At 44.5% G+C, this 25,726-nt stretch overlaps 1 protein-coding gene and 1 long non-coding RNA gene across 2 annotated transcripts in view; both read right to left on the bottom strand.

Annotated features, from left to right (window-relative positions):
* The window catches only part of dok7b (docking protein 7b), a 29,760-nt gene extending 20,362 nt beyond the window's left edge, over window positions 1–9,398 (bottom strand). Inside the window, exons 1-4 of the mRNA XM_062995350.1 lie at window positions 9,282–9,398; window positions 9,108–9,153; window positions 4,898–5,128; window positions 4,087–4,287 (exon numbers count right to left, since the gene is read on the bottom strand). Of these exons, the coding sequence (XP_062851420.1) occupies window positions 4,087–4,287; window positions 4,898–5,128; window positions 9,108–9,153; window positions 9,282–9,335 (532 nt within the window). The 5' untranslated portion in view covers window positions 9,336–9,398. The remainder of the gene's footprint in view (window positions 1–4,086; window positions 4,288–4,897; window positions 5,129–9,107; window positions 9,154–9,281) is intronic.
* Window positions 9,399–20,753: 11,355 nt separating this feature from the next.
* Window positions 20,754–21,391, bottom strand: LOC134315240 (uncharacterized). Its single transcript, XR_010012477.1, has 2 exons — window positions 21,135–21,391; window positions 20,754–21,035 (listed from the first exon to the last, which is right to left on the bottom strand). It is a non-coding gene; the product is annotated as an uncharacterized LOC134315240 (long non-coding RNA).
* Between the last annotated feature and the right edge of the window lie 4,335 nt (window positions 21,392–25,726).

The following is a 25,726-nucleotide window of genomic DNA, read 5'->3' as shown; positions in this document are numbered from 1 at the left end:
ACCATAACTCTCCCGGATGTGGGGAAAACAGTAAAGGTGGACTCATCAGAGAACAATACATGTTTCACATTGTCCACAGCCCAAGATTTGCGCTCCTTGCACCATTAAAACCGACGTTTGGCATTGGCACGAGTGACCAAAGGTTTGGCTATAGCAGCCCGGCCGTGTATATCGACCCTGTGGAGCTCCCGACGGACAGTTCTGGTGGAAACAGGAGAGTCGAGGTGCACATTTAATTCCGCCGTGATTTGGGCAGCCGTGGTTTTATGTTTTTTGGATACAATCCGGGTTAGCACCCGAACATCCCTTTCAGACAGCTTCCTCTTGCGTCCACAGTTAATCCTGTTGGATGTGGTTTGTCCTTCTTGGTGGTATGCTGACATTACCCTGGATACCGTGGCTCTTGATACATCACAAAGACTTGCTGTCTTGGTCACAGATGCGCCAGCAAGACGTGCACCAACAATTTGTCCTCTTTTGACCTCTGGTATGTCACCCATAATGTTGTGTGCATTGCAATATTTTGAGCAAAACTGTGCTCTTACCCTGCTAATTGAACCTTCACACTCTGCTCTTACTGGTGCAATGTGCAATTAATGAAGATTGGCCACCAGACTGGTCCAATTTAGCCATGAAACCTCCCACACTAAAATGACAGGTGTTTCAGTTATTTTGTCTAACCCCTGTATGTATATATATTCTGATACTTGAACACTCACTCACTTTCTTAATCGCTTATCCAATCAGGGTCGTGGGGGGGCGCGTGCTGGAGCCCATCCCAGCTTTTCAATGGGCGCAAGGCACACAGTAACACCCTGGATAGATGGCCAGTCCATCGCAGAGCAGGGAGGAAACTGGAGCTCCCGGAGGAAACCCACGCAAACACAGGGAGAACATGCAAACTCCGCCCCGTCTGGGGATCGAACCCAGGACATTCTTGCGATTAGGCCACCCGACACTTGAACATATATTTCTATTTCATCATGGGTCGAATTACAGGGGAGGGGGATTAATAATTCATTAATACCTGGACCCCCCAAATGAGGTAAGAACGACAGTCGGGGTGGGGATGGGGGTTGATAAACTGTAAATTGAGGCACTGTATGATCTTAGCATGCATCAGTATGCAGCTGACACAATCATATACTGTATATCATATCAAAATTAAATGCTTTTCATTATAAATCATATATAAATTATATATTAATTATGTCTTTTTTAATCCTCGTGTTCTGGTTGGGGTCCCTGAAGCTCCGGAGCCTCTTTAACAGCTCAGAAAACATCCTCAGCTTCTTTTAATCTGCTCGATACTTTATGACTGTTCCTAATTTTTATGGAAGCTGCAAATAAACAATATTTTTAATGTTTTCTTTACTTATCTTTCTATATATGTATAAAAAAATAACGTTTTAACAGACTACTGTTCAAATACTTACTGTATATTTCATCCTTATGTTGTATTTGGGGTCCCAAATAGAAGTGTATAAATTAGAGGGTTTGGAACATAGTATCACCATAAAATTTTGTTTATTTGCATTTTCCATAAAATTAGGAACACTCATGAAGTATCGAGCTGATTGAAAAAGACAGAGGACATTTTCTGAGCTGTTAAAGAGGCTCCGGGACCTCAGGGACCCCAACCAGAACACCAGAATTAAATAAAAATCCTATTTCAAGGCTTCATTTGATCGCGGTTTCAGGGCCGAACGTAACCAGCGGTTTTAATGAAACACGACAGCAGACGCGCTCGCTAATGATGCGAGCCGAGTGGAAGTGACGGCGCGTTCGTGTATCCGCAGTGGACCCGGAACGTCGGTGCATTTCCATTTTAATACACCGGAGCTCAGCCGCTCGCGGCGTACTGATGGATTAAAAGAGACATGCTCGTCGGACACGTCTCGACCAATCACAGCGGGGGAATGCTTTGTGCTAATCAAAGGAGATACTGGTTACATATTTACATTTTACATTTGCAGCATTAAGCGGACGTCTTTACCCAAAGCGACTTACAGTGCTGTGATATACAATCTCGCTCAAGGGCCCAACAGTGGCAACCTGATGGTGGTGGAGCTTGAACCAGCAACCTTCTGATTACTAGTCTAATACCTTAACCTCTAAGCTAAGCGATTTAAACACACATTAATTTATTTGTACTTGCTCTTTCCGTGCCGCTCAAAGTTCACCTGATTGAACTCTGGCCCTGTTTGCTGACTTTTTCAAGGCTCCTCCAATGAGACGAACTGTTTGATATGAAAACAGCGAGTGGAATGTGATTAGTGGAGGAACTTATGAGCAGTAATAATGAAGAGAAGTTTAGTGCTCCTGTCTCCTTCTTTTACTACATTAAACCACGTTAAGCTTTATTTTTAAAAGTACCAAACGATTCAACTGCTTCAGCACTGAATGATTTTCGACCTGTTGCACTCAGCCCCATCATCTCCAAGTGCTTTGAAAGAGTCCTAGTCCTTTCTCACCTGAAATCCTATCTACCAGCTACACTAGACCAGCATCAATTTGCTTATGCTGTCTCCACTGCACTTCACACTGCACTGACCCACTTGGACTGCCATAACACCCATTTCAGTTCAGCATTTAACATGGTGAAAATCATTCTGTGTTCCTGATCTCAAAGCTCAGTCAGCTTGGCATCAGCACATCACTATGTAACTGTATTCTGGACTTTCTAACTAACAGACCTCAGTCTGTGAAGTTAGACAACCTCCACTCATCCTCCATCACCCTGAACACTGGCGTGCCACAAGGCTGGGTGCTGAGTCCACTCTTATACTCCCTGTTCACCTACGACTGTGTTCCTGTTTATGGTTCCAACTCCATAATCACGTTCACCGGTTGACACCACGGTGATAGGCCTAATCAGAGACAACAATGAAACGGCCTACAGGGAGGAGGTTCAGCATCTGGCTGCATGGTGTGAGGACAACAACCTGGAGCTTAACACAGGAAAAACCAAAGAGATTATTGTGGATTTCAGAAGAACGGGAAGTCAGGCACACGCCCCTATCTGCATCAACGGTGCTGTAGTAGAACGGGTGTCCAGCTTCAAATTCCTCAGCGTCCACATCTCCGACGATCCCTGGTCAAAAAGGTACAACAGCACCTTTACTTTCTACAGAGCCTCAAAAAAGTCCACTTGTGTCCCAGAATACTCGTGGACTTTTACCGCTGTACCATTGAGAGCATCCTAACAAACTGCTTCTCTGTGTGGTACAGCGATTGCTCCGCAGCTGATTGGAAAGCTCTCCAGCGGGTGGTTAAAACCGCCCAACGCATCACCGGCATCCGGTTACCCACCATACAGGACATTTACTACAAACGGTGCCTGGGTGGAGCGAGAAACATTATCAGGGACGTTTCTCATCCCAACCGTGGACCTTCTGTCTGGCAGGCGTTACAGGAACCTCCGCTCTTTTACCAGTAGACTCAGGAAGAGCTTTTTCCCAGAGGCTGTAACCCTGCTAAACTCTAGCACACCACTTTAAAAATATCACTGCACCCTGGATGGCACTGAACTCTTGTACTTTTTGCTAGTGTACCATCTCATCCGTGTATATACCATCATTATTTGTACATTTGCACATGGCATTAGGTCTCTGCAGCCTTAAACCTGTCTGCTCCAGGGGCTCCAGTGTTTGACCTGCTATGTATTCTATTCTTCCTCTAGTTCCTTCATGGACCTCACATTCATCAACCAATCACAGCCATGCTTCACTAACTGTTACCACAAAGTCAAAATCATATCATTCATCCCAGTAAATTGATTTTATACACCTGTTAGCAACAAGCGCGGCCGAAAAACCTGAACCCGGTCATCAGGAGGGGCGTCGGCGTACTTTTAGCCACCGTTACTTTAACAGCCAACGCTGTTAATAGAAATTTCATCACGGCACATCTATAAAACATCCCAGAGTTCCCTGCATGGCCTCCTGCAACAGCTGAACATTCCCCGAATGTAGCGGATATTTCCTCCAGCGTCAGCGACAAATCAATTAAACATACGTGCTAATGAGAACAACAGTCTAATGCAGCAGTAGTGTTGGTGTAAGTGAGGATATTACAGAGACTCACAGTAGCCGGACCGCGTCCCTCCCTCGAAGATAAATCCGTTAGGAACGGCTCCATAGCGCCTCAGGTCAGAGAGTCTCCAGTGACCGATGACGGTGGGAGGAACGTCCCTGGACAGAACCAGCAGGTTGTTACAGAGATGTAGTGAAGCTGGACCGCTTTCAAGCTTCGTACCAGGCTGAACGTTTACGCCGAACCTGTGGACTGAAGAGAAACGCCACGGTTACAAACCCAAAACCTGCTGAGTTCACATGTCATCACATTCTTTCCCTCTATATATATATAATTATATGATCATCCAGTCTCATTCCGAGGAGTTACACACTTACACAAACACTAATATTAACATATACACACTCACTAAAACACACACACATATACAGTCACACACTCACTAAAACACACACACATATACAGTCACACACACATACAGATACATACATAAGCTCACAAACACATACACAGAAAACTAACTTACAGTCACACACACACTAACACAAACATATGCACACTCACTAACATACTCACACACACAACACACACATACAGATACACATACACAAACACACTAACATACACATACTCACTAACACACACACACGTACGGATACACACATACACAAACACACTAACACTAACATATGCACACACACACACACACACACACATTTTAAGCCTATCCATCTATTGGGGAAGACTTGCCTCCCTCAGGCACAGCCAACTGATAGCACAGCTGAGACCCCGACACCCCGTCGCCCATTCCATACATTTCTAACACACTGAGCACACACACATGCAGGTCCAGGTCTCTCACCCTCTCCCAGGCTGTAGCTGATGCGGGTGTCCCACGCCAGGAGGTTCTCTCGGCTCTCGAAGCCGAACGTGACGGACTGGGTGAGGCAGAGAAGGGTGAGAGTGTAGTTCACTCCCTCATAACCCTGCAGCAGTTCCAGCCCGCAGATATCACCCAGGGTGAGCTGACCCCGCTCCCTGTGACCCTTACTCCTGTCCGAACGCTCCTTATACACCAGCACACACAGACAGTCTGGAACACACACGTACAGAACACCTTCAACATTAATGAGAAGATGAAGGTGTGTGTGTGTGTGTGTTTATCTATAGTAATTTCCTGATATTAAAAAAATTTAAAGTCTTGGGCAAAATAACAAAAACTGCACATGAAAAGGGGCTTGACCTTAAAAGTGACCATGTAAAGGGTGGGTTCTGTTAGGATGATTGTTATTTATCAGCATAAAGCATCTGTAAACGAGCTGAGACTGTTAAAACTTGAATATATGAGGCAACATGAGGCAACTAACAGAGTTTAAATAAGACCAAATAATCTGTGCCCAGCTAGCTTCAGCTGATGTAGGATAATGGTAAAAACCACACGGCTGAAAACTTTTAGGAGGTTCGATTAAATGAATAAATGAACGATTAAATAAATAAATAAATGAATGACTAAATGAATAAAAGAATGATTAAATTAATTAATGAATGATTAAATAAATGAACGAGTGAGTAAATGAATGAATAAAGAAATGATTAAATGAATGAGTGATTAAATGAATGATTACATGAATTAATGAGTAATTCAATGATTGAGTGATTAAATGAATGAATGATTAAATGAATGATTAAATAAATAAATGAGAGATTAAATGAACAAATGAATAAGTGATTAAATGAATGAATGATTAAATAAATGAATGAGTGATTAATGAACGAGTAAATAAATGAATGAGTGATTAAATAAATGATTAAATAAATAAATGAGTGATTAAATGATTACATGAATGAATTATTAAATGAATAAATGAATGATTTAATGAATGGGTGATTAAATGAATGTTTTAATAATTAAATAAATGAATGAATAAATGAATTAATTAATTAGTAACTAAATACGTTAATGAATGATTAAATAAATGAATGAATTAATAAATGAATAAATGAGTAATTAAATGAGTGTTTGATTAAATAAATGAACAAATGATTAAATGAATGTTTGAGCAATTAAGTAAATAAATAAATAAATGAATTAATTAATTAATAACTAAATAAATGAATGAATGATAAAATAAATGAATTACTAAATAAATGAATGGGTGATTAAATGAATGAATGATAAAATCCATCATAACTGCTGCAATTACGACCTCTGCTGGCTGATCGATGGTGCTGCACAGAGACGGGGGATAATAGAAATCAGTGCGCGATACGGATCTCTGAAAAGAAGCGGTGTATACTGCACACGTATCAGAGGGGGCGTGTGTAAGCAGTGGAGGTCTGCTGCAGTAGAGGCAAAAATATGATCCAGTAATCGGATATGACTAAATTGAAAGGACAATTGGGGGAAAAAATGCATAAACAAAGACATTAAAAGTCCCGGCAGCTGTAGCACTGACGCTCACTAGGAGGGGGTAGATTTATACGTACAGGCGTACCTGCCAGTGACATCTAACCTGGTGTATAGAGCATAGAACCTGGACCCCTGAGCAATAGAGAAAAGAATTATAATCCTGTTTTCCTAAATGTACGATCTCGTTGACGCTTGCTGTGTACTATCACCCACGCCATCGTGTAGTCACCGTACAGGCGGGTGAGGTTAGTGGGTGAGCTAAGCTTGGGTACGAGCGCTCGGCGGGTGACTCAGTGTTCCACCGAGTTGATTGTCTGTCTGCATTCATGCATGTTTGTGGTTTTAGTTCAGCGTCAGAGCGCAAACGAGCAGCTGTGTGTGTGTGAACAGTGTGTGTGTGTGTGTGTGAACAGTGTGTGTGATTGTGTGATTTCTAACAACAGCTGGAGCCATACTGACTCATTACATAGCATCCAACCGACAACGCCAAAGACAGCGAGGGCTGGAGCGCAGGAACTGGAGCACTGACGCCTCATAGTGAGAAGGTCCTGGGTTCGATTCCCAGGTGGAGCGGCCCGGGTCCTTTCTGTGTGGAGTTTGCATGTTCTCCCCGTGTCTGTGTGGGTTTCCTCCGGGTGCTCCAGTTTCCTCCCACAGTCCAAAGACGTGCAGTCAGGTTCAGATTGCAAATAATCCAATAATTCCCTGGTAGGAAACCGGATAACCCGGAGGAAACCCACACAGACACGGGGAGAACATGCAAACTCCACACAGAAAGGACCCGGACCGGGATTGCTCCACCCTGGGAATTGAACCCAGGACCTTCTTGCTGTGAGGCGACAGTGCTTAATCATCAACATGTAATCCTTGAAAAAAACTAAAGGGCTAAACCCTTAAGGGGTAAGGGCCTCGCTCATGGGCCCAACAGTGGCAACCTGGCAGCAGCGGTGCTTGAACCGACAACCTTCTGATTACCAGTTACGTGTGTACGTGTGTTTTGACATTTTATTTTGTAATAGGTTTGAGGCTTGTAATTCAGAATCTATATCTGAAAATATATCTTCCTCTTAATCCAGTCATATCCGATTCCCCGATCATAGTCACACCTACTGCTCCTGACCGATAAGAGCTGGGACACATGTGCAGTACTGACCGCTTCTTTTCACCTGCACCAGGTGGGTTCACACAGAGATCCGTATCGTGCACGGAGAGTCACGCACCGATCTCTGTTATCCCCCGTCTCAGTGCCATCGACCAGCCAGCAGAGGTCGTAACTGCAGCAGTTATGACGGACGAGCCGATCTTTGTCCGTATAGGCGCCCGGTCGGCCGATAGCAGAGCTGAGGTTTGAATTTGCGAGTTTGGAATGTCGGGCTGGTGTGTTTTAGCGCCGCACCACACGAAAGGATTTGTAAGTGGACAAATGTAAAACTAATAAAAAATAAAATAAATAAATAAATAAATATAAAAATAAATAAATAAATATAAAAATAAATAAATAGATATTAATATATATATATATATATATATATATATATATATATATATATAATACATATTAAAATAATAAAGACAAATAAATAACATAAATATAAATAAAATAAAAATAAAATAAAAATAAAATAATAAACACAAAATATAAAATAATAGAAATAAATATAAAATAATAGAGCTAAATAAATAAAATAAATATAAATTAAATTGAAATAATTTAAAGTAAATGAAATATAAATAACTAAAAATAATAAAATAAAATAAAAATAAATCAAATTAAAATAAATAAATAAAACAAATTTAAAAAAATTATAAAACAAAAAAAAAAAATAGTAAAACTAGTGTTTATATTGTATACATTGCATTGTATACAACCACATTTTATTTTTAAAAGTTAGTATTTTCTGTATTAATTAAGATTTTTGGCTATTTATTAGGAACGCCTGTTTATTTACTCAATAAAGCAGTCACTACTGTTTCCCAAAGCAATGCTAGTCACAGAGATACAGAATGATACGGATATTAATAAGGTAAAAAAGGAGAACTTTAAATAAATTATTATTTATTATTAATTAATAATCTAATACTGAACTGCTAGGGTTGCCAATTACCGCTGTATTTTACGTATTAGCTATAAATTAATCATTTACATTTTCAGCATTTAGCAGACGCTTTTTATCCAAAGCGACTTACACAATAAGCAATTGAGGGTTAAGGGCCTTGCTCAGGGACCCAACAGTGGCAACCCAACAATGGCAACTTGGTGGTGGCGAAGCTTGAACCGGCAACCTTCTGTTTACTAGTCCAGTACCTTAACCACTGAGCTATCACATATATTCTGTATATTGTAGTAAGGTAACAGCCATCACCGAGTCATTATGGTGAGAAAACAGACGTGAACACACGTAAACCTGCGACTGTTTCTAGAACCGTAAGTATATTTCAGTAAAATTCTGTCTGGTTCTCTTGATTCGTCTGAGTGTCGCTGCACATTCTGATGCTTTGACGTCACGAGGATGCCGAGATCTCAAATTCCAACCGGGAATAAAAAACTACTTTGCTGCAAAGTTAAAAACACGATCCGTCCGTTCAGGCTCCTCAGTCTGACATACGTTTAAGAGCTAACATGAGCAAATAAGGTTTACATAGCGTCTTAGGGTTAGCTTACCAGCAACGGGCGAGGGTTTGCGCAGAACCACCCATCTATTCTTCCACTGTAGAGGCAGAAAGATTAAAAAACACTATTTTTTTATCCACGCTCACACACACACACACACACACACACACACACAAATAAAATAAAAACTAGAAAGTAAGTCCACAGTAAGTAGCTTAGAAGAACCTTTTTTCCTTCTCGGAGTCTCACTTGTCCCTCGACGACCACTGTATCGGTCATCTTGTGTCATGGTTCCCAACAGCTGTGTGTGTGTGACCGAGTGTGTGTGAGTTCCAGTTGAAAATAACTTTAATGGCCGTCTGCACATGGTGTGCACTGTTAACCTCTCACTCCCGGAGGCTTCGTCCACTCGTGGTGGCCGGATGTTTCCTCATACTTCGTATGGTCGAACCCGCGACTCCGCACTATTTATGAACACTGTTTAGTACTTGAGTATGGTCGTTGTACTCAGGGGGCGGGGTTTGGCTGGTCGGGTGCACCCACGAGACAGTCGGTTGGTTGTGGGTGTACAAAAGGGTGGGGTCGGGCGGATGGCTGCACCCAAGGGTACAGAGTTTAACTGTTTGCGTACCTTGGCTGGCTTATTGGGTTGTTGGGTGTACCTTAAGGGCGGGGTTAAGTTGGATGGGTAACGGGGTGGCCGCTTAAGACTGACACGTGTGCAGTAGCCGACTGCATCTTTTCACCTGCACGACGCGAGTTCATATTCGTATCACCTTTGTGCACGGAGAGCCGCACCCTGATCAGCATTATTCCTCGACTCTGTGCAGCACCATCAATCAGCCAGCAGAGGGTGTAACTGCATCAGTTATGAGGAACCATTTGGGTCATTCCTACAATTCGGTGCCTTTTGTGTCCCCAGGACTGATGATTGTATTTATTAAGTACATTTTAAACAATACAATATTCTAAACATCTTACTGAAATAATGAACACTTTCAAATACTAAACACAATGTTTTCTACCCCCCCAAAATAAAATGACTGTATACATACTAACCCTAACCCTTATCTGTTAGATAGCAGAGGTTTTCCCATGATCCCCAGTGCTGTACATTCTGATTTAGTGATGATATATGAGGTTTAATCATGAAAATATCTCAGTCCTTCGATACTGTTTAAAAGCTTTGATTAAGTCCCTCTAAACCCTGGATTTATTTTCTTTATGAGGTTGATTTTATTGCTGATTATAAATAAGGGTTTTTCCACACGTCCCTCAGGTTTCCGTCCACCCTGTTATCTCTTACTACTGAAGAGCTGTTTTACATACTGACATCATTTCCTGGAGCTCACGTGATCATTTTGGAGGCAAAACGACTGTGGAAGATGAGCGGCTCATTAAACTCCTCATTTTAATGTTGATTTTTTTCTACATTTTATCCTAAGAGTCTAATATGGTCGACCATAACATGTCCACCCTGTTACGGGATATATGAGAAAAAGCAAAACGATTTGATCATATTTTAAAAAATCACACTAAAAAGCAGAGAATTCTTTGTCTGAATTCACTTTTATGCTAGCATGGTTTTGCTCACTCGCTAGCTAATGGCTAATTTTATGTCAGAATGTCCACCCTGTTACGGTCCACCCTGTTACAACCTAATACGTAACAGGCTGGACGTCACAGTGTATATGAGGTGCATGTGTGATTTATATAGCTTTATTATTCAGTTTGGTTATAATAATAACAGAAATATTGATATTATGTGCTGCATACTTTAATGAACGACCTTAAGTGCAGCTGAAACACAGAAACACGACAGTTCTGCATTTGTCCGTAACAGGGTGAACATCCTGGGTCAGAGACTGTATAGAAATGTTTTAATAAAAGCTACAGTTTGTGTGCTTGAGCTTGTCCAATATCAGTGTGGAGAAGTAGAACACGTCCTTTTTATAATAAAACATGAAAAACAAATAAAAACAGTTTTTTTCATTTTTAAACAATTTTAAGGTCCAAAAGGCACCAAATCCCAGGAATAAAAAAAAATTGTTAAATGAACAACAGCCAAACATTGTTCATGTAGCCACCCAGTCCAGCCAGATGGCAGAGCTGAGTTTTATAAATAGAGTTGTTTTTTTTAGAAGTGCGGAAACTTTTTGAAGAACTATGAATTATATACAGTGTATCACAAAAGTGAGTACACCCCTCACATTTCTGCAGATATTTAAGTATATCTTTTCATGGGACAACACTGACAAAATGACACTTTGACACAATGAAAAGTAGTCTGTGTGCAGCTTATATAACAGTGTAAATTTATTCTTCCCTCAAAATAACTCAATATACAGCCATTAATGTCTAAACCACCGGCAACAAAAGTGAGTACACCCCTAAGAGACTACACCCCTAAATGTCCAAATTGAGCACTGCTAGTCATTTTCCCTCCAAAATGTCATGTGATTTGTTAGTGTTACTAGGTCTCAGGTGTGCATAGGGAGCAGGTGTGTTCAATTTAGTAGTACAGCTCTCACACTCTCTCATACTGGTCACTGAAAGTTCCAACATGGCACCTCATGGCAAAGAACTCTCTGAAGATCTTAAAAGACGAATTGTTGCGCTACATGAAGATGGCCAAGGCTACAAGAAGATTGCCAACACCCTGAAACTGAGCTGCAGCACAGTGGCCAAGATCATCCAGCGTTTTAAAAGAGCAGGGTCCACTCAGAACAGACCTCGCGTTGGTCGTCCAAAGAAGCTGAGTGCACGTGCTCAGCGTCACATCATACTGCTGTCTTTGAAAGATAGGCGCAGGAGTGCTGTCAGCATTGCTGCAGAGATTGAAAAGGTGGGGGGTCAGCCTGTCAGTGCTCGGACCATACGCCGCACACTACATCAAATTGGTCTGCATGGCTGTCACCCCAGAAGGAAGCCTTTTCTGAAGTCTCTACACAAGAAAGCCCGCAAACAGTTTGCTGAAGACATGTCAACAAAGGACATGGATTACTGGAACCATGTCCTATGGTCTGATGAGACCAAGATTAATTTGTTTGGTTCAGATGGTCTCAAGCATGTGTGGCGGCAATCAGGTGAGGAGTACAAAGATAAGTGTGTCATGCCTACAGTCAAGCATGGTGGTGGGAATGCCATGGTCTGGGGCTGCATGAGTGCAGCAGGTGTTGGGGAGTTACATTTCATTGAGGGACACATGAACTCCAATATGTACTGTGAAATACTGAAGCAGAGCATGATCCCCTCCCTCCGGAAACTGGATCGCAGGGCAGTGTTCCAGCATGATAATGACCCCAAACACACCTCTAAGACGACCACTGCTTTATTGAAGTGGCTGAGGGTAAAGGTGATGGACTGGCCAAGCATGTCTCCAGACCTAAACCCAATAGAACATCTTTGGGGCATCCTCAAGCGGAAGGTGGAGGAGCGCAAAGTCTCGAATATCCGCCAGATCCGTGATGTCGTCATGGAGGAGTGGAAAAGCATTCCAGTGGCAACCTGTGAAGCTCTGGTAAACTCCATGCCCAGGACAGTTAAGGCAGTTTTGGGAAATAATGGTGGCCACACAAAATATGGACACTTCAGGAACTTTCACTAAGGGGTGTACTCACTTTTGTTGCCGGTGGTTTAGACATTAATGGCTGTATATTGAGTTATTTTGAGGGAAGAATAAATTTACACTGTTATATAAGCTGCACACAGACTACTTTTCATTGTGTTAAAGTGTCATTTTGTCAGTGTTGTCCCATGAAAAGATATACTTAAATATCTGCAGAAATGTGAGGGGTGTACTCACTTTTGTGATACACTGTATATATGTATGTATTATGGCAAGCCAAACAGGAAATATATAGCAAACACTGATATATATGGAATGAAAATCGATATATATGTAATGAAACTGATATACATAGAATAAAAACAAATATATATGGAATGAAAATGATATATAAAAAATCGAGAGGGTGGGAAACTCATTTGCTTGATTGTGTAAACGACATAAAAAACTGGATGTCAGGTCATTTTCTTTTACTTAGTTCAGATCAAACTGAGGTTTTACTTGTTGGCTCTAAAGCTGTGAGGGACGAGTTCTCTAACCTGGTGCTAAACCTAAACACTTTCTCTGTTACTCCCAGCCCAGATGTAAAGAACTTAGGTGTCACAATAGATTCAGATCTCTCCTTTGATACACACATTAATAATATTACTAGAGTTGCTTTCTATCATTTGCGTAATATCTCTAAAATAAGAAATATACTATCTGTTAATGACGCCGAAAAACTGATCCATGCGTTTATAACTTCTCGTTTAGATTATTGTAATGCTCTTCTAACTGGATGCTCTGGTAGATCCATAAACAAACTCCAGTTAGTTCAAAATGCAGCAGCTCGAGTGCTAACTAGTGCTAAAATTTGACCATATTACTCCTGTTCTATCATCTCTACACTGGCTGCCAGTTAAATTCCGCATTTATTACAAAATACTTTTACTAACCTATAAAGCGCTACATGGTCTGTACCACAGTATCTGAGTGAACTTATTAATCACTACAACCCAGCGCGTCCACTTAGTTCACAAGATGCAGGGTTACTTATAGTTCCTAGAATTAAAAAGATCACGGCTGGTGGAAAAGCGTTTTCTTACAAAGCTCCACAACTCTGGAATAATCTTATTGCCTCTATTCGGGATTCGGACACGTCTCAATGTTTAAGTCTAGACTGAAAACATATTTATTTTCTCAGGCTTTTGATTAATATAGACAAAGGCGCAGAGCTTGGGGGTTCTTGGTCATAGAAACTTGTGGTGATCAGGGATGTTAGGTTGCTGTCGTTCTGCCTCTCTTGTCTGATCACTCAGGTTTGGGTAGGAGAGGTGGGCGCTGATGTCCTGTGAAAGCCTTCATGACCTTGTTACCTGCTCGCTCTCCCTTTTAGTTATGCTGTAATAATTAGGGCTGCCGGAGTCTAAAACTCTCTGTAAAACTGTTTTACTCCACTAGCATTGTACATTATTAACTACATTCTCTATTGTTTTACCCCGAGGGCATTCTGATGGAAACCTGTTTACCCGCCGAGGTTAAGGATTAAAGTCGAGACTGTAGTGCCAACGATGCTGCTCCTGCTGGATGTGACGGATCTGGAGTAATTGCACCAAGAATGACAAGAACTAACTACAGACTTTATTAAAGACTAGAGCGAATAATAACTCTATTATCATTTATTTCTTTATTTATTGCCAGTTATAACTTTTAGATCATTTAATTCTGTGTTTGTATGATTTGTGTAAATCCTATTTATTTAAAGTTTCCTCCAGACCACCCAAGAAGAACGGGCCCTGCTGAGTCTGGTTCCTCTCAAGGTTTCTTCCTGTAATTTTCAAGGAGTTTTTCCTTGCCACAGTCGCCCTCGGCTTGCTCAACAGGGGTTTTTGTATCTGTTGGTCCTGTATTTTGTAAAGTTGCTTTGAGACAATGTCTATTGTAAAACGCGCTATATAAATAAAGTTGACTTGACTTGACAGAAGCCACAAGGTGCCACAAGGGGCCAGGAGGGACCACAGAGACTGGAAGAACTAAAACTCAACGATCCACTTACACATACGATTGTCTGTTCTCAGAGACGGAAAGTAATTATAGACGTCGTTCCAGACTGATTTTGTAGTAACTCGGACGTATCAGAGAAACATCCAGGCTGCTGTTCTTGACTAGATGTCCATATAATAACGGTGCCTGGAGGATTAAACTGGTTTCGGACTCCATTGTCTGGGACTTTGAGGAATGTTTACACTAGAGAGTCGCTCATTGAGGGGTTAAGTGGATTCACTTTAATAGAGATGCCAGTCTGGTCCGAGGGAACAACTGTAAACCCTTCAGTCTGGTCACCTAGCTGCCTGGATTAGCCCATGGCTGCTTGGTCTAGTGTGTGTGTGTGTGTGTTTGGGTGAGCATGTACTCTGTTTAGTATGTATGTATTGCCATTACGACTTTGAGAGGACCGTTTGTCTCCATAATAACAAAAATAGCATTTTGACCATGTGGGGACATGTGGCTGGTCCCCACAATGCACCTGGGATGGTGGGGGTTGGGGGGGGGGGGGGTGAAGCATGTACTCTATTTAGTATATACACTATATTGCCAAAAGTATTCGCTCGTCTGCCTTCACACACGCGTGAACTTGAGTGACTCCCATTCTTAATCCATAGGGTTTAATATGATGTCGCCATCCTTTGCAGCTATAACAGCTTCAACTCTTCTGGGAAGGCTTTCCACAAGGTTTAGGAGTGTGTTTATGGGAATTTTTGACCGTTCTTCCAGAAGCGCATCTGTGAGGTCAGACACTGATGTTGGACGAGAAGGCCTGGCTCACAGTCTCCGCTCTAATTCATCCCAAAGGTGTTCTGAGGTCAGGACTGAGGTCAGGACTCTGTGCAGGCCAGTCAAGTTCTTCCACACCAAACTGGCTCACCCACGTCTTTATGGACCTTGTGTTATGGTCTGAGACCAACTGGACAGAAAGATGGAACCACAATGCAGAGAATAAGACTAAGACCAGGTACGGGGCGATAAGTTTATTAACAACAACTATAGCAAATACAAGGGAGGTAAAGGAACTGGTAGAGACTGGATGGGAACAGGGAGCTGACTGGCGAGGCTGGAAACATGGTAAGGGGGCCAGGAGGGCAGAGCCGGACGGACAGGCAGGAGGCAGAGAGTGTGGCGTAGCAGGACGAGACAAGAAGCTGGTCGACTGAATCCGGACAGTCAGGACAGGAAGGTCTTGGCGGCGAGGAACACAGCTGGGAGGTGGTACCACGGAGTTAAGCAGGAGGTAGGAACTGAAACAGGCAAAAAACAAGAGCAGTGAACAAACCAGGAAATACAACAGGCATAGGAGCCTAAAGGTAGCTTTAGCATTTCGTGCTTCAGCACAATACCAGCAACGTAGCGCAGACGATCTGGCAAGGAGTGGAGAGAAAGCTGCTGTCTTTATGCACTGCTTAACGAGGAGGTAATGAGGATCAGGTGAGAGGTAGCAGTGGCTAGAAGATCTGATTGGTGCTCTGAAGACAACTCGCTCCACCAATAGATCCCTGAAAGCCTGCACACGCCCACACACACACAACACACTCACAGAAAGGGACCGGGGTAAAATAACAAGACTTGGGGGAAATGGAGAGCTAAGGGACGTACTCTAACAGTACCCCCCCTTCAATGATCGCCTCCAGGCGATCCACCAGACTTGCCGGGATTTGCCCTGTGGAATTCACGGATGAGGTTGGGGTCAAGGATAGCAGAGCGGGGAACCCAGGATCGCTCCTCGGGGCCGTAACCTTCCCAGTCGACCAAATACTGGAGGCCCCTACCCCGGTGTCTGACATCTAACAGGCGACTGACCGTAAAAGCAGGATGACCATCAATTAGTCGGGCGGGTGGTGGGGGGTCGGAAGGAGGGCACAGATTAGAGGAATGAACTGGCTTTATCTGGGAGGTGTGGAAAGTGGGGTGAATTCTCATATGCCTGGGTAATCTGAGACGGACGGCGGTGGGATTAATTATCCTTTCTATTGGAAAGGGACCGATAAAGCGTGGGGCCAGCTTCCTGGACTCAGTACGAAGGGGAATATTGCGAGATGATAACCAAACTGATTGACCAGGGGAGTACTGGGGTCCAGGTCTCCGATGGCGGTTGGCAGAGCGCTGAGCGGAGAAACGGGCCTTGTGGAGTGCAGTTCGGGTCATCCTCCAAATCTTACGGCACCGCCGTAGGTGATGTTGCACAGACGGGACAGCCAGTTCCATTTCTTGTTCTGAGAAAAGCGGGGGCTGGTACCCAAGTGATGCTTCAAATGGAGACAGGCCTGTGGCCGAGCAGGTGAGGGTGTTGTGGGCGTATTCAGCCCAGGCTAGGTGGGAACTCCACTGTGTGGGGTTTTTGGCAGTTAGACAGCGCAGAGTGGTTTCGAGCTCTTGGTTGGCCCGTTCCGCCTGTCCATTAGACTGTGGGTGGAAGCCTGATGTAAGGCTAACACTGGTACCTATTGCCTTGCAAAACGCTCGCCAGACCTGGGAAATAAACTGTGGGCCTCGGTCGGAAACGATGTCCAAGGGTATCCCATGGATTTTAAACACCTGGTCGAACAGTAGGTTTGCGGTCTCTAGAGCAGTGGGGAGCTTGGGGAGAGCTAGGAGACGAACTGACTTGGAGAATCTATCAATAACTGTGATTATAACCGTTTTACCTTTAGACTCTTGAAGGCCCGTGATAAAGTCCACGGCAATACACGACCAGGGGCGGCCAGGGATTGGAAGTGGTTGTAACAGACCTGAGGGAGGTAAGTGCTGCGTCTTATTGCGCGCGCAGACTGGGCAGGCCATCACATATTCCCGAGTGTCGGCCTCCAGTGACGGCCACCAGAAATGTCTTTTCAAGAGGGAGACGGTCCTGTTGGCACCAGGGTGACCGGCAAACTTGGAACCATGCCCCCATAGTAGCACAGCGGGTCTCGCGGAAGAGGGGACAAATAACCGGTTAGGGGGTCCGTTCCCTGGGTCAGGTTCTTGAGTCTGGGCATTCTGGACAGTGCGTTGAATCTTCCATGTCAGGCTAGCCACAAGTCGGTCCGGAGGCAGGATGGTGTCCGGGGGTGTCGAAGGGTCGTTGGAGGAGAATTGGCGGGAGAGTGCATCCGGCTTGATGTTACGTGAGCCTGGGCGGTAGGTGAGCGTGAAATTAAACCTCGAGAAGAAGAGAGCCCACCTAGCCTGTCGGGAGTTCAGCCTCTTGGCGGTCTGGATGTAGGCCAAGTTTTTGTGATCCGTCCAGACAACAAGGGGCTGTTCCGCGCCCTCCAGATAGTGCCTCCACTCCTCCAGGGCAAGCTTGACTGCCAACAGTTCCCGGTTTCCTACATCATAATTTGCCTCTGCAGGGGTAAGGCGGCGAGAGAAGAAAGCGCATGGATGAAGCTTGTTTCCTGGGCCGGAACGTTGGGACAGCACCGCCCCTACACCCGTGTCCGAGGCGTCAACTTCCACTATGAACTGCTTGCCGGGGTCAGGCTGGATAAGGACTGGGGCAGAGGTAAACAGTACCTTAAGGCGAAGGAAAACCTTGGCAGCCTCTGGGGACCAGCAGAAAGGGATCTTGGTAGAGGTCAACCGGGTCAGGGGGGCTGCCACCTTGCTGTAATCACGGATAAACCGTCTGTAGAAATTGGCAAACCCCAGGAATCGCTGTAGTTCCTTCCGACACGAGGGGGTTGGCCATTCAGTCACTGCCTGGATCTTGGCCGGGTCTGCCTGGATGAATCCCCTTCGAATTACGAACCCCAGGAAAGTCACGGTGTCTTCATGGAACTCACACTTCTCTGCCTTTACGAATAGCCGATTCTCGAGAAGCCGAGTGAGCACCTGACGGACATGGGAGATGTGTTCCTCCTTGGACCTGGAGAAGATTAATATATCATCTAGATATACAAAAACAAAGCGATTCAGGAAGTCCCTCAGGACATCGTTTACCATGGCCTGAAAAACAGCCGGAGCATTGGTGAGGCCAAAGGGCATGACCAGATATTCGAAGTGGCCCAAGGGGGTGTTGAATGCCGTCTTCCACTCGTCTCCCTCCCGGATGCGCATCAAATGGTAAGCATTACGGAGATCCAGTTTAGAGAAAATGGTGGCTTCCTGCAAAAGATTAAAGGCAGACGAGATGAGTGGCAATGGATATTTGTTTTTAATGGTGATTTGGTTCAGGCCCCGGTAGTCGATGCAGGGCCGAAGAGACTGGTCCTTCTTGGTCACAAAAAAGAATCCAGCACCAAGAGGAGAGGAGGACGGGCGGATAAGGCCTGTGGCCAGACACTCGGAAATATATTCCTCCATGGTCTCTCTTTCAGGTCGGGTCAGGTTGTACAGACGGCTGCTAGGTAAGGAAACACCTGGGAACAGGTCAATAGCACAATCGTAGGGCCGGTGTGGAGGAAGGGCCTTGGCACGGTCCTTGCTGAAAACCTCCCGGAGGTCATGGTAGTCCTGGGGGACTCTGGTCAGATCCAATGGAGGCTCTGGGCGAGATGTGCGGGAGTCTGGCCCTAGAGAGGGAATGGCAGATTGTAGGCAGCACTGATAACAGAAATCGCTCCAACCACTGATCTTACCTCGCCTCCAGTCTATTTGGGGATTGTGCTTGGCCAGCCATGGGTAACCAAGAACCAAAGGGGTCTTAGGAGCTCGGATTATGGAGAATGACAGGGTCTCATGATGATTGCCAGACACTACCAGGGTTATAGGGGGTGAGCGGTGCGTTACCTGAGCGATAAGCCTGCCGTCCAGGGCGCAGGCACGGAGAGGTGGTTCCAGAGGCTCTAGGGGCTCCCCAATCTTGGTAGCTAGACCCTCATCCATGAGATTGTCCTCAGCCCCCGAGTCGATCAGTGCGGTGGTGGCAATAGGCCCATGACGTAGGTGCAAGGTCACAGGTAGGAGGAGCCGGGGTTTGGTGGTGGGGGGAGGTTCAGAAGAAGTGCTCGCCAGTACCCCCACTTCTACTGGCGAGCTACCCCTTTTGGTCGGACAGGGCAGTTAAAGCGAAGGTGTCCTGGTTGACCGCAGTAAAGGCAGAGGCCTGACCGGAGCCTTCTTGTCCGCTCCTCAGGTGAAAGCCTGGCCCCTCCTAGCTGGGTTCGGAGGTGTCAGAAGGAACCGGAACCTGAGTGACGAAATCCGGGGTCTGGGATCGAGCGGGTCCGGTGGAAGAATAAGCCTGTGCATGGACAGGGTGGTTAGTCCTTTCCAATCGACGTTCGCGGAGACGTCCATCCAGGCGTATAGCCAATTCTACCAGGCCATGGAGTTCCAGGGGCTCATCGCGGGCCACCAGTTCGTCCTTGAGCTGCTCGCTTAACCCCCGGCGGAATGCCCCACGGAGGGCGGAATCATTCCACCCGGAGTCAGCGGCTAGCGTCCAGAATTCAACGGCGTAGTCGGCAACTGCCCGGGAACCCTGGTGCAGGTTGAGAAGCCGGCTGGATGCAGTACCCTCATGGTCCGGGTGGTCAAACACAGTCCGGAACCGACGGATGAAATCGGTGTATGAGCCCTCCGCAGTGTTTACCTGGGACTGGGCGGCCTCTGCCCACATTAATGCCCTCCCACGCAGAAGACCAATAACATATGTAATTTTACTGGCTTCGGAGGCAAAGGACATGGGTCGCCGCTCAAACACCAGACTACACTGGAATAGGAAGCCCCGGCACTTGTGGAGTTCCCCATGATATGGTTCTGGGTGGATGGTAGGTGGCTCCATGGCTGGGGACTGGGGCAAGGGTGCTTGGGACGCCAGGGTTACAGGCACAGAAGCGGTGGGCTGACTAGAGGAGGACAGTGGAGCTTGGGAACTACCAAAGACCTGAGGGGAGGAAGGGGTGGCAGAGGAAAATTGGGCGACCTGCCTGGAGAGGTCAGTCATTTGCTGAGCAAGCAAGCGGTTACCTTCTAAGAGGGACCTGAGTAGCTTATCGTGCTGGCCCAGCCAAGCTTCCTGGCGGCTAACAGCCATCTCCAGGGGCCTCTGGTCAGCTGACTGAGACTCTGCGGGTTCCATATCAAGTGGCCAGATCGTACTGTTATGGTCTGAGACCAACTGGACAGAAAGATGGAACCACAATGCAGAGAATAAGACTAAGACCAGGTACGGGGCGATAAGTTTATTAACAACAACTATAGCAAATACAAGGGAGGTAAAGGAACTGGTAGAGACTGGATGGGAACAGGGAGCTGACTGGCGAGGCTGGAAACATGGTAAGGGGGCCAGGAGGGCAGAGCCGGACGGACAGGCAGGAGGCAGAGAGTGTGGCGTAGCAGGACGAGACAAGAAGCTGGTCGACTGAATCCGGACAGTCAGGACAGGAAGGTCTTGGCGGCGAGGAACACAGCTGGGAGGTGGTACCACGGAGTTAAGCAGGAGGTAGGAACTGAAACAGGCAAAAAACAAGAGCAGTGAACAAACCAGGAAATACAACAGGCATAGGAGCCTAAAGGTAGCTTTAGCATTTCGTGCTTCAGCACAATACCAGCAACGTAGCGCAGACGATCTGGCAAGGAGTGGAGAGAAAGCTGCTGTCTTTATGCACTGCTTAACGAGGAGGTAATGAGGATCAGGTGAGAGGTAGCAGTGGCTAGAAGATCTGATTGGTGCTCTGAAGACAACTCGCTCCACCAATAGATCCCTGAAAGCCTGCACACGCCCACACACACACAACACACTCACAGAAAGGGACCGGGGTAAAATAACAAGACTTGGGGGAAATGGAGAGCTAAGGGACGTACTCTAACACCTTGTGCTTTGTGCACTGGTGTGCAGTCATGTTGGAACAGGAAGGGGCCATCCCCAAACTGTTCCCACAAAGTTGGGAGCATGAAATCGTCCAAAATCTCTTGGTGTGCTGAAGCATTAAGAGTTCCTTTCACTGGAACTAAGGGGCCGAGCCCGACTCCTGAAAAACACCCCCACACCATAATCCCCCCTCCACCACACTTTACACTCGGCACAATACAGTCAGACAGGTACCGTTCTCCTGGCAACCACCAAACCCAGACTCGTCCATAAGATCGCCAGATGGAGAAGCGTGATTCGTCACTCCAGAGAACACGTCTCCACTGCTCTAGAGTCCAGTGCCGATGTGCTTTACACCACTGCTTGGTGATGTAAGGCTTGGATGCAGCTGCTCGGCCATGGAAACCCATTCCATGAAGCTCTACACATTGTTCTTGAGCTAATCTGAAGTTTGGAGGTCTGTAGTGATGGACTCTGCAGAAAGTTGGTGACCTCTGTGCACTATGTTCCTCAGCATCCGCTGCCCCGCCCTGTCATGTTACGTGGTAACACTTGGTGACTGAGTTGCTGTCGTTCCCAATCGCTTCCACTTTGTTATAATAGCACTGACAGTCGACTGTGGAATATTTAGTAGTGAGGAAATTTCACCACTGGACTTGTTGCTCAGGTGGCATCACGGTACCATGCTGGAATTCACTGAGCTCCTGAGAGCGACCCGTTCTTGCACTAATGTGTGTAGAAGCAGTCTGCATGCTGAGGTGCTCGGTTTTATACACCTGTGGTCATGGAAGTGATCAGAACACCTGAATTCAATTATCTGGATGGGTGACTGAATACTTTTGGCAATATAGTGTACGTGCTAAGCTTACTTACATTTACATTTTTAGGGATAATTATAACAGATGCTTTTATCAAATATGACTTTATCCAATTGTGACCAAATACAGGACAAGCAATTAAAGGTTAAGGACCTCGCGCAGAGGTCCAACAGCATGTGTTTTAGTGCATCAGTGAGGGTAAATGTGTTGCTTTTTAGCATAACAGATCCTAAATACTTTATTATGACAGCTACGTTATGTTAATAGTTTGAGATACCACAGTTAAGGGTATCTAAAGTCAGATTAACCACTAAATCATCAAAATATTTTACAGTTACTTAATATAGAACTTGTGACTTTCAAAATTCACTTTACTAGCTCACCCTGACGCCGTTCCTCAGTGAGCTGTGTGTGCGGTACAGTTCTGAACTAAAACGTGCTGACGATACGATATCGATCATTACAGTTTAATCAGACTGATCAATCAGACTCATCTATATTTATGAGCTTCATATTGAACAGCGTGTAGTATAGCAGGCAGTGATTAGATTAGTGTTAGATCATCAGTTTTATAAGTGCAGCCACGCCTGTCTGTGTGAGAACCTATCGACCCGCCCTGCTCCCTTACTACCTACCTGATCAGCTCCTCAGTAGAGAGGATCCTAATTTACATTTTCAGCATTTAGCAGACACTTTTATCCAAAGCGACTTACACAATGAGCAATTGAGGGTTAAGGGCCTTGCTCAGGGACCCAACAGTGGCAACTTGGTGGTGGTGGGGCTTGAACCGGCAACCTTCTGTTTACTAGTCCAGTACCTTAACCACTGAGCTATCACTGAGCTAATAAGACCTGGAACTTCGTCGGACGCTCCCTCGTTATTCAGTCAGATCATCACTCAGAATTAAGGCGCCTCAGTAGGAGCATTTTAAGGGAGCTAAGAATTTAGACACGCCCTCTTCTCGGGAGTGTAGGATGACATAAAATGCGTCTGTGGGAACCTTGGACTGGAGTTTAGAACATGAAGGGTTGCGGATGAAATGAGGAGGTTGTTGGTACGAGGAATGATTCATCAAGGATGAGAAAATGGAATTATGGGTAAATAATGTTCTCCCAATACCCAAATTATTTCAGCACATGTGGGTGAAATAGCATAAAATAACATTTGTAATGGTTTAGGGAAACGATCTCCAGTCATTCTGATTAGTGGGTGTTGCAGCAGCTGCTGGTTGTACACGCCAAGTTCTGAGCTGTTCTGATTCTGAGTGATAACAAAACTAAACACCGCACTGAAACACCATCAGTATTTTTATTTATTATACAGTAGTAGCTCATATGTAGAGTACAACAGTAAAACCTGATCATCGAAGAATCTGAGCTGAATCTGTGTTTATCTGGATTTTCCTCCCTGTTTCACTTTTAAACTTGTGTTACAGCTCCAGCTTCTGAGAAACGGTGAGAATCAGAATCAGTTTCTCCCAGAGTCTAAAACGCTTCTGGTTGAAAATAAAGCTTAACGTGGTTTAATGTAGTAAAAGAAGGAGACAGGAGCACTAAACTTCTCTTCATTATTACTGCTCATAAGTTCCTCCACTAATCACATTCCTCACTCGCTGTTTTACTACAATAAGTCACGCTAAGTTTTTATAAGAAATAAAGGCACAGCAGCACAAAAGCGGTTTTGTCACTTCTCATGTGAATGCGCCGGTGCTGAACGGTATAATACGGTATTCCAACATCGAGCATCTCCACCATTAAGAAGCGCCAGGAAACAATAAAGAAGTAAAACTAAAGTGCAGCTTTTATTGTATTTTTATTGATGTGTAACTGTTTGTAATTGTATTTCAGTGTGTTTATATTATATTTGTGTTATTTTCAGTGTTTAAGTGTCAAAAACAACCTCATTATTTTACATGAGACTAAAATATCTGCAGCTCCACGGGACCATGGACGCATTAACAGGTTTCACAAACATCCTTATGGGAGAAAATACCTTAAAACTCAACGTCTTTAAAACTGGACGCCGCTCCCAGAACCGACTGAGGTCCAGTTTTAAGGTACCGCTGTATAAGCTTTAATTTTACTGTTTTAACCTCAACATTATTGGACTGGGGGTCTGAAAATGAAGTTAATACATGAGAAGGGCAATTTATAAAAAATAAAATGAGCAAAGATGATCAGAGGATCTCCAGTTTGTCAACACACGTGTGAGAAAATGATTAAAGTGTTGAAAAATGACGTTGTTGGAAGGGATTTGCATATTTCTCCCTCTACAGTGCAGAATATCATTAAACCATTTAAGGAATCAGGAGGAATTTGATCGTGATCACTGATCTCAGTGCTGTTCTGTACTCCCTCGTCATCATATTATGTTTTATTTATTCTCGTCATCTATCCACATTCCTTCATCATCTCTCACTTTGCTGGTTATTTCACCTTCCGCTCCAGTTCCAGCTGCTGTAGGTCTTGGCAGGCGGCGTTTCCTCTCCGGCCCGTGATTAATGAGACGAGGCGGATGTGAAACAGCAGCTATTAAAACCACAGTGTGAATGAAGTTCATAATAAAACAATCCAGACACCCAGCAGGTGATGAACCAACACAGGCCTGCAAATAGAGCAGCTAGTACAGAGAGAAACAACCAGAGCGCAGAAAAAAAGAACAAGAAGAGAAAGAAGAAAGACAACCAGCAATGAAATGAGTGTCTGTGTATGGGTGGAAAAAATATGTTTGTTCTTAGACAGATTAACCTCACACAAATATCATGAAATCTACGAGCTCAAATCAGAAAACGCTGGGACAGTATGGAAAACTCAATTAATAAATAAATACATAAAGATGAAGAAAGAAAAATGTACAAAGAAAGAAAAAAGCAAGAAAGAAAAAAGAAAGAAAGAAAAATTTACAAAGGAAGAAAAAAGAAAGAAAAAAGATAAAAAGAAAAAAGGAAGAAAGAAAAAAGAAAGAAAAAAAAAGAAAGAATAAAGGAAGAAATGAAGAAAAAAATTAAGAAAGAAAGGAGGAATAAATAAATAAAAAAGAAAGAGGCTGCTCAGGTGGCGCAGCGGTAAAGTACGCTAGCACACCAGAGTTGGGTTTCTAGATGCATCGTATCAAAACTCAGCTCTACCTTTCCGACTGGGTTGGGCGGCAGTATGAACAACGTTTGGCTGTTGTTCAGGGTTAGGGGTAGAGTCGGAGCATAGGTCCTCATAACTGGTACAACTGCGGCCCCTGCTGGTTGACTGACGGTGCCTGCACAGAAATAACATTGAGGGGGGTGTGACCCTCCGTGCACAGTGTCTCTCGGTGTATGAACTCGGCTCGTGCAGGAGGGGGCGCAAGTCAGTTGAGTGGCAAAAAGGGTCGAATCAGTATAGAGGACACGATTAGAATAGGAATAAAAGTTGGGGGAAAAAAGTGGGAAAAAATAAGATAATTTTTAAAAAAAAGAGAGAAAAAAGAAAGGAAGAAAAAAATAAAGAAAATAAAAAATAAAGAAAGTAAGAATGAA

This window comes from Trichomycterus rosablanca, chromosome 5 (assembly GCF_030014385.1).
Source record: "Trichomycterus rosablanca isolate fTriRos1 chromosome 5, fTriRos1.hap1, whole genome shotgun sequence".
NCBI lineage: Eukaryota > Metazoa > Chordata > Actinopteri > Siluriformes > Trichomycteridae > Trichomycterus > Trichomycterus rosablanca.
This window is presented reverse-complemented; position numbering and strand designations above follow the sequence as displayed.